The sequence below is a fragment of the Scylla paramamosain genome, unplaced genomic scaffold (genome assembly GCF_035594125.1).
Source record: "Scylla paramamosain isolate STU-SP2022 unplaced genomic scaffold, ASM3559412v1 Contig1, whole genome shotgun sequence".
In the NCBI taxonomy this organism is placed as follows: domain Eukaryota; kingdom Metazoa; phylum Arthropoda; class Malacostraca; order Decapoda; family Portunidae; genus Scylla; species Scylla paramamosain.
In genome coordinates, this window is record NW_026973666.1 from 4,025,001 (window position 1) to 4,035,000 (window position 10,000).

The window sequence follows — 10,000 nt, forward strand, 5'->3', positions numbered from 1 at the left end:
TGTTTCTCCTATCAGTAACATTGGAATTTTGTTGATCTATCACTACAACTGTAAAAACACCCTTGAAAACCTGCGTCACTTATGGTTTCTCCTGTTAATAATGCAGAAATCTTGTTAATCTTTCACTAGAACCGTAAAAACACCCTTGAAAACCTGCGTCACTTATGGTTTCTCCTGTTAGTAATGCAGAAATCTTGTTAATCTTTCACTAGAACCGTAAAAACACCCTTGAAAACCTGCGTCACTTATATTTTCTCCTGTTAGTAATGCAGAAATCTTGTTAATCTGTCACTACAACTGTAAAAACACCCTTGAAAACCTGCGTCACTTATCATTTCTCCTGTTAATAATGCAGAAATCTTGTTAATCTTTCACTAGAACCGTAAAAACACCCTTGAAAACCTGCGTCACTTACTGTTTTTCCTGTTAGCAATGCAGAAATCTTGTTAATCTGTCACTAGAACCATAAAACACCCTTGAAAACCTGCATCACTTATAGTTTCTCCTGTTAGCAATGCAGAAATCTTGTTAATCTGTCACTAGAACCATAAAAACACCCTTGAAAACCTGCGTCACTTATAGTTTCTCCTGTTAATAATGCAGAAATCTTGTTAATCTGTCACTAGAACCGTAAAAACACCCTTGAAAACCTGCATCACTCATAGTTTCTCCTGTTAATAATGCAGAAATCTTGTTAATCTGTCACTACAACTGTAAAAACACCCTTGAAAACCTGCGTCACTTATATTTTCTCCTGTTAGCAATGCAGAAATCTTGTTAATCTGCCACTAGAACCATAAAAACACCCTTGAAAACCCATATCACTTATAGTTTCTCCTGTTAATAATGCAGAAATCTTGTTAATCTGTCACTAGAGCCGTAAAAACACCCTTGAAAACCTGTGTCACTTCAACTACAGCCTCTGGAAAGTGGAGGTAGAGAAGATAAAGAAAGTAATAAATGGAAAAATAAGACAAATAGAAAAAACTCAATCTTTTAATAGCAGTTTGTTGACGTAAACCTGTCTCAAAAATAAATAAATAAATAAATAAATAAAATAAATAAATAAATAAAATAAATAAATAAATAAATAAATAAATAAATAAATAAATAAATGAATAAATAAATCTACCAGTGGAAATCCCCAACACAAAGACAAATAAAAAAAAGAACGAGTATATTTTCTGTCTTATCAGCTAATCTATCAATACCTCTTGCTATCATTTACAAAACAATAAAAATGGAAGTCACATACAAGCAGTACATTATCTGCGCACACACACACACACACACACACACACAAACACACACACACACATGCGCACACACACACACTTGCGCACACACACACACTTGAGCAGTTATGTATGCGAACCAACAAGTTTATGTGTGTGTGTGTGTGTGTGTGTGTGTGTGTTGTTGTTTTCAGTGTAATCTTTCTTTCTCTCTCTCTCTCTCTCTCTCTCTCTCTCTCTCTCTCTCTCTCTCTCTCTCTCTCAATATTGTCTTCTCTTTTCATTTTATTACTTATTTATGTCATTTATCAAGTTATTTCTATTTTTCTTCATCATTTTTCTCTTATTCCAGAAATTCATATTCATGTTAATTACTCAAAAGAACAAATTCATGGGATTAATTATTTTTCTATAGCTTAATTTCACGTTTTCTTTATTTCATGCATATTTTCTCACTGCCGCCTCCCTCATTTCAGTAATTTATTCACAATTACTAATGAAGAACAGATCAATATCCTTTTCATACATAAATCATGTTTCCTAAAGCTTAATTGCATAGAAACACTGCAACAGATATGAATAACTGGCAACTCACACCGGCAGGCCAGGAACTCGGCCAGACCAAGACCTCAATTCTGTACAAATGCCTAAGAGATTTCTGCATTATTAACAGGAGAAATAATAAGTGGCATGGGTTTTTAAGGGTGTTTTTAAGGTTCTAGTGGCAGATTAACAAGATTTCTACATTATTAACAGGAGAAACAATAAGTGATGTGGGTTTTTAAGGGTGTTTTTACGGTTCTAGTGGCAGATTAACAAGATTTCTACATTATTAACAGGAGAAATAATAAGTGGCATGGGTTTTCAAGGGTGTTTTTACGGTTCTAGTGGCAGATTAACAAGATTTCTACATTATTAACAGGAGAAACAATAAGTGACGGGTTTTTAAAGGGTGTTTTTATGGTTCTAGTGGCAGAAACACTGTTGAAAACCCAGCTAGTCATCTCTGCTTATTGACTTGAAATCTCTCTCTCTCTCTCTCTCTCTCTCTCTCTCTCTCTCTCTCTCTCTCTCTCTCTCTCTGTAATATTAAGTTTCCGAGCATTTAATCAGAGCTACGTGTGCTGTCATGTCAGTGTCCGCTTAAACTGCATCTATTTATTGATTTTTTTGTTGTCGTTTGTGTGTTGTCGTGCAATAAGTGATAAACAACAATATTTTTAGTGCCATTTCTCCGTGGGGGCGTGTGCTGCGTTGCTTTCGATATATCAGTCATCATAAATACCAAATGATATCTAAATAACATATCTGGGGAGCTATGATATACTTTTAGCTAATCAAAATAACAAATCTTCCTTACTTTTCGTCTAGCGTGCAAAAAGAAAACTGTTACTCCCCACATTTCAACACTGGCATCTTATTTTGGTCTCTTTGTTGATCGTAAGCTTCCCTCACTAACTCCACTTGCCTTGATGAAAGTGGAGCGGGAGACTGTCCTCTATATACCAAAATTTCACGGCTGACCCAAGCGTTACTCAATATGGCTCCACGTCACACCAATCTAGGTTACCGGGAGGTCAAAATGTCACCCGCTTTTTATTTCTCCCGGCATTACCTTATTACTCCCTCCCACGTCACGTAACACAGGGTAGAGTTAACACTTACTGTCTTCTGCTTCTTGCACTCGGAGTTGGACATGTTGGCGGCCTGCAGGGGAGAGTGCGAGGGAGTGCTGGTGGTGACAGGCTGACGGCCGTAACAGAGTCCACGCCCTGCCTCTTCTTCCTCTTGTGCCTCTTTTTCCTGTTTACAATGTTTTGATTCCCTGGCGACCGATCTTGATCCTGAGCTTGACTTCGAATGTGACTAATTTGCCCCCCATGTCCTTAATAGCGAAATGAAAATGAAAAATAAGTAAAATTAATAAATAACTAAATAAAGTAGACACCCTGACAGCCCCTAACAGCCCCTGACGCACACTGCAGTCCCTGACACACTCTAACAGTACTTGACAGTCCCTGTAGTCGCCAGGTGTGTCGCCTTACAAGGTCCTGTGAGGCTGGTGGCGAGAGACCAATACGAAGCATGTGTAACACTAAGGAAACAGTACAAACTAAGGAAACTGTGAGGACGTAACACTAAACGGGCCTCTGACAGCGAGGACAGAAATACAAATTGTGCTTCGATCAGCGAGGACAGCAACACCGGATTGGCCTCGAGTAGCGAGGACAGAAACACAAAGTGGGCCTCGGGTAGCGAAGACAGAAATACAAAACGGGCCTCAGTTAGCGAGGGCAGAAACACAAACGGGCTTCGGACAGCGACACCGGATTGGCCTCGATCAGCGAGGACGGAAACGCAAAACGTGCCTCGGGTAGCGAGGGCAGAAATACCACACACACACACACACACACACTACTGTACGCATATGAATAAAAGTTTCATTTCATACAATTATTTTTATTTCCAACAATAACAATACAATAATACAAACATACTAAAATCATGATGGTTTGCAAAATTTATGTATATTTGTTGGCAGGAAAGCCATGAACTATCAATGAATGTTTAATGAAAAAAAAAAAAAAATTGAAATTTTTCTGCAATGTTTTCTTTTCTGTATGCTAAAATACACTGGAACCATGAGGAACATGTATAACCTTGTATATTTGCACCAAATGTTTGTTTTCATACTAAAGTTCGAACCATCAACGAACGTTTAATGGGGAAAAAAAAACCGCATACCAAAATGAACTAGAACCTCGAGTGAATGCTAATGTAAAACCTTTATATATTTGCATTTTTTTTTCCAGCATAACAGCAAACACGTGAGGATAAAGTATTTGCATAGATACAAGCCGTGTTGGTGAGGTACATTATTATTATTTTCACACTTTTATAATCATCACTATTTATATTTATCGCCACCATTACATTGTTCTATATATATATATATATATATATATATATATATATATATATATATATATATATATATATATATATATATATATATATATATATATTGAAACTGAAACTTGATGATAATAATAATAATAATAATAATAATAATAATAATAATAATAATAATAATAACAGCACTTCCATCATACAAAATTTTCACTTTTGAATTATTAAAAGCAAAAAAAAAGTTTCCTCTCTAAATACATTTGATGCTAAAGGAAAAAATAAATAAAATTAAATGTAAATTACAACTAGTGAGAATACTGCACTAAATTACATACAAGAATTACATACTACAAAATGCACTAAGGCTTACATTACAACAACACTAAGTACGATAATTGCAATAAGAATACTAAAAATAATAGCAGTAATAACAATAATAAAAAAAAAAATAATAAGACAATAAATAATGATACAAAAAATTGAAAAAGGAATAAACAAAATAAAAACAATAGAAAATATGGAAAAAAAAACGAGAGAGAGAGAGAGAGAGAGAGAGAGAGAGAGAGAGAGAGAGAGAGAGAGAGAGAGAGAGAGAGAGAGAGAGAGAGAGAGAGAGAGAGAGATTTACCTGGGTTTTGCACACCTGTCCAGTCAACCCTGCCCTCGTTAGGGTTTAACGAGCTAACCTTCATATCAAGAGCCAGTGAAGAAGAAGAAGAAGAAGATGAGGAGGTAGAAAAAACAGAGAATGAAGAGGAAGCAAAGGATGATGAGGAAGAGGAAGAGGAGGAAGAAAAGGAGGTACAATAAAACCAGTCTTCCTCTTCTTCCTCCTCCTCCTTTTCATACATCATTCTTCCTCCCTTCCACCTTTCCTCCTCCTCTCCTCCTCCTCCACTGGCACCTTTAGTTTAAAACCCAGATAATATTAAAAAAAGCTATGTTTGCTGCCTCACACACCCCCAAGCACACACACACACGCACACACACAGAGACAGGTGGTGTGTGGTGGTGTGGTGGGGGTGCACACAGCATAACACAGCAGAATTAACCTCAGCATCCCTGTGCAGCGACATCTTGGCCACTGCTCTTGGTCACGGACAGCGTTGTGAATATCTGTGGGAGAGAAAGAGAGAGGTAGAGAGAGAGAGAGAGGGAGAGGGAGAGAGTAGGTCAGTAAAAGTTGCACACACAAACACACACACACACACACACACACACACACACACAAACACTGACCTTCCTATAAAAATTTACTAGGAATTTGCTGTAGAGCTGGCAACACTGCTATGCTCCATAATAAACGCCTCTCTCTCCCAACACTCTTGCCCCGCGGACTGGAAGACATCTTACGTCACCCTCATCCCCAAAACTTGCAGTCCACAGTGACTCAATGACCTCAAGCCAGTCTGTATCACCCCCATCCCTAGCCTTATTTGTGAAGATTTTGTGTATGACTGGGCATACACCAAAATTTGTAACACCGCAGATATCAGACAGTTTGTAAATATTAAAGCCACCTCCACCTCACATTACCTGACCAGCTTCCTTGAATTCATCCACAGCCACCTGGACAAGCCAAACACCTCTCTAGCTGTTGCTTTTGTGGACTTCAAAAAGCCTTTGATCTTGTTGATCACACTGTTGTCATCAGCAAGGCAGTAAGTCTGGGATCTCCCTCCTGCCCTGATAGCGTGGCTAGCCGACTTCCTCACAGGGAGACATCAGGCCGTTCGCTATCAGGGCTCTGTCTCTAATTTCCAACAGCTGACATGTGGGGTCCCCCAGGGGACCAAGATGGGTCCTCTATGCCTCCTCCTCCTCCTCATTAACGATGCCCTCACCGACACCCCCCATCGCTGGAAGTATGTGGACGACTGCACCGTGGGCGTCCCAGTTTCCACCAAGAACCCGGACTACTCGCCACTGCAAGCAATTCTGGAGCGACTGCAGACGTGGACGGAGGAGAGCAGGATGACCATCAACCACAGCAAAACTGTGGTGATGCATTGCTGTACCTCCTCTGTACCAGTGCCCCCTCCCCAGCTCTCAGTGGGCCCTCACCCCCTCCAGGTGGTCCAATGTGCCAAGCTTCTCGGAGTCACGGTGGACGACCAGCTGACCTGGAAGCAGCATGTCGCCAGCACCATAAGATCAGCTACCTACAGGCTGTACATGCTGCGCAGACTCAGGTCGCTGGGGACGCCAACAGATGAGTTAAGGGGGTGTACCTCACCTTCATCCTTCCCAAACTCATGTACGCCTCCCCAGCGTGGTCCTCCTCCCTCACACACACTCAACAGCTACAGCTAGAGTGTGTGCAGAAAAGGGCGTGCAGGGTCATCCTTGGCCCTGCATACACCACCTATGAAGAAGCCCTGAACACCCTGAGTCTGTCCAGACTATCCACCAGGCACCGAGAGGCTCTGGAGAAGTTTGGGAAGGGGACTACTGCATCATCCACGTCTCAGAAACATGCTGCCGCCTGACGCGCCTCGCCCGGTCCGTGCCACCAGACACCACAACAAGATAACGCCCCTGAAGGCGCCGCGCACGGACCGGTACAGACTCAGCGCGATTCCCACCATGGTGCGACCCATCAATCAATAGTCCCTTCTAGATTAGACTTACCTTTAGGATTAATGTTAAGTATTTTCCCCACCCCCAATGTACATTTTCACTTTGTTAACTGCCTAAATAATAAACCGTTTATTATTATTATTATTATTATTATTATTATTATTATTATCACACACACACACACACACACACACGGTAAATATGAACAAGATACAGATAGATAGATATAAAAACAGACAAACAGAGAGAGAGAGAGAGAGAGAGAGAGAGAGAGAGAGAGAGAGAGAGAGAGAGAGAGAGAGAGAGAGAGAGAGAGAGAGAGAGAGAGAGAGAGAGAGAGAGAGAGAGAGAGAGAGAGAGAGAGAGAGAGAGAGAGAGAGAGACACACACACACACACACACACACACACACACACACACACACACACACACACACACACACACACTTACCTCAGCAGTTGTGGGGTGAATGCCAATTAGGTTATCAAAATCTGCCTTTGTCGCATTCAGTTTTAAACCAATAGCGAATCCTTGTGTGATCTCCCCTGCGTTTGGCCCCAGTACATGGAACCCCAGGACTCGATTCTGTTAGGGAGAGTATTAGAACATTTAAGTGTGTTTTGCAAGGGTATTAGGACCTGTTTGTGTGCTGAAAAAGGTGTCTGAAGGGTGTTTGTGAGTGTAGCAGTGTTTGGGAAAGGTGTAGCAGTGTTTTGGAAGGGTGTAGCAGTGTTTGGAAGGGTGTAGCAGTGTTTGGAAGGGTGTAGCAGTGCGCAGAAGGGTGTAGCAGTGCGTAGAAGGGTGTAGCAGTGTTTGGGAGGGTGTAGCAGTGTTTTGGAAGGGTGTAGCAGTGTTTGGGAGGGTGTAGCAGTGCGTAGAAGGGTGTAGCAGTGTTTGGGAGGGTGTAGCAGTGTTTGGAAGGGTGTAGCAGTGTTTGGAAGGGCATAGCAGTGTTTGGGAGGGTGTAGCAGTGTGTGGGAGGCTGTTAGGAGGGGACATAACAAGCATAACAGCTATAACAACACCACAACCACCACAACAACACCACCACACTCACATTCTCTGTCTTGAGGCACACCAGCTTGGCGTAGCAGTCGTTCTCTGGCCGGTGAGCGACGGTGAACTCCAAAGGCTGGTAATTGGAGTGAAAAACCTCAATATTTTCCTCCCCATGTCTCTCTACAGCCACCTCCTCCGACAGCCCGCAGCAGCCGTACTCCAGGGGGTGAAGACTGTCGTGGGCACCTTATCGTAGTCCGTCAGCAGTGTGCCGTTGCCGTAAAGACGCTGCAGTAGAGAGGCAGTGTATTTAGAAGAGGTAAGGGATGTTTTTGTCAGTCACGGTTAGTCTGGTGTATTTAGGGAGAGGCTGTGTGTGTGTGTGGGTGAGGAAGGTTAGGCTTGTCTTGTGTGTGCTGTGTGGGAAGGCTGTGTGTGTTAAGGATGATATTTTGAAGTGTTTTGCTACATTATTGATGTTTTTCAAGGCCACAAAGATGACTAGCTGAGTTTTCAAGTGTTTCTCCTGTTGATAATGTGGAAATGTTGTTAATCTGTCACTAGAATCATAAAAACACCCTTAAAAACACATGTAACTTAATTGTGAATGTTTTTCAAGGCCACAAAGATGAGTAGCTGAATTTTCAAGTGTTTCTCCTGTTGATAATGCAGAAATGTTGTTAATCTGTCACTAGAATCATAAAAACACCCTTAAAAACACATGTAACTTAATTGTGAATGTTTTTCAAGGCCACAAAGATGAGTAGTTGGGTTTTCAAGTGTTTCTCCTGTTGATAATGTGGAAATGTTGTTAATCTGTCACTAGAATCATAAAAACACCCTTAAAAACCCATGTAACTTAATTGTGAATGTTTTTCAAGGCCACAAAGATGACTAGCTGGGTTTTCAAGTGTTTCTCCTATTGATAATGTGGAAATGTTGTTAATCTGTCACTAGAATCATAAAAAACACCCTTAAAAACCCATGTAACTTAATTGTGAATGTTTTTCAAGGCCACAAAGATGACTAGCTGAGTTTTCAAGTGTTTCTCCTGTTGATAATGCAGAAATGTTGTTAATCTGCCACTAGAACCACAAAAAAAACACTTAAATTTTTACCCACAAGTTAAAAGTTCTCAAAGTTGCTTAAATCACACACCTATTTACTCCTAATCTTGTGTCTTAACCTACAAAATCATTCACTTTTCAACATTCACTTACTCCAGACACAATATTCACATCACAAACTCATCACCTGATCCTTTGCTTTCCCCAGCCTAGCCAACCAGACGTATCCTTCATTTACTCACCCTGGCCAGCAGTCTCCCCGCCTGGATGGCCACAGGGGTCAGCTCGTGGCCACCCTCAATGATGTCCCCCACAGCATAGATGTGAGGCACGGACGTCTGCTCTCTCTCGTCCACCACAACCTTGCCACTCCTACCGCAGAATAAATACATAAAAAGTTGGGGTTTTTGATTCATGGGAGGAAATTAAGGTTGATGTAAAGATGTATCAGGAAAAAAGAGATGTTTAAAAGATTATTATTAATATTTTGTGCATGAAGTGAGGCTTAAAACTCTCACACACACACACACACACACACACACACACATCTGCATCAGCCCCTGAAGGAAAAATACGTTTTCACCCACAATACTTCACCCAAGGGCACACACAGCCGCCAGACACCCACATCAAGGCCGAAACACACTCCAAAGGCCATAGACCCCCACAGCATGCCCTCCACCCCCCCCCAACCAGCACAGCAAGACCCCCCACAGCACCACTCACTTTGCCAGGTTAATGTCCAGCTTGTCAAGGCCGATGGAGGCGGTGCAGGGGTCCCTCCCGATGGCGACCACCACAGTGTTGTACTCCCCAACCACCTCCTCTCCCTCTGTGGTTTGTGCGGTTACCTTCAGAAGACCTGGACTCCCCTCCTCTACCTGATGGGGGATAGGGGGTAGTTAGTTAAGTTTGATAGATAGATAGATAGATGGAAGGATAGATAGATAGATAGGCAGATTACCTCTTGTACACACACACACACACACACACACACACACACACACACACAAACACAGATAAACAAACAAACAGATAGATAGACAGACCTCTCCTACCACACACACACACACACACACACACACACACACACACACACACACACACACACACACACACACAAATAGACAAACAAACCTTCTCCAAACACACACACACACACACATGCACACACACACACAAACATAAAACAAATCAGACAGACCCCTC

At 41.7% G+C, this 10,000-nt stretch overlaps 2 protein-coding genes across 3 annotated transcripts in view; both read right to left on the reverse strand.

Annotated features, from left to right (window-relative positions):
• The window catches only part of LOC135095647 (bifunctional 3'-phosphoadenosine 5'-phosphosulfate synthase-like), a 22,120-nt gene extending 19,064 nt beyond the window's left edge, over positions 1-3,056 (reverse strand). Inside the window, exon 1 of one of the 2 annotated variants that reach the window (XM_063996606.1) lies at positions 2,901-3,056. In XM_063996606.1, coding sequence (XP_063852676.1) covers positions 2,901-2,933 — 33 coding nt within the window. In that variant the 5' untranslated portion in view covers positions 2,934-3,056. The remainder of the gene's footprint in view (positions 1-2,900) is intronic. The other variant, XM_063996609.1, reaches the window with a different exon arrangement.
• A 618-nt stretch (positions 3,057-3,674) lies between these two features.
• The window catches only part of LOC135095648 (thioredoxin reductase 1, cytoplasmic-like), a 15,674-nt gene continuing 9,348 nt past the window's right edge, over positions 3,675-10,000 (reverse strand). Inside the window, 6 exon segments of the mRNA XM_063996611.1 lie at positions 3,675-5,261; positions 7,176-7,310; positions 7,783-7,946; positions 7,949-8,012; positions 9,034-9,163; positions 9,518-9,672. Coding sequence (XP_063852681.1) covers positions 5,199-5,261; positions 7,176-7,310; positions 7,783-7,946; positions 7,949-8,012; positions 9,034-9,163; positions 9,518-9,672 — 711 coding nt within the window. The 3' untranslated portion in view covers positions 3,675-5,198.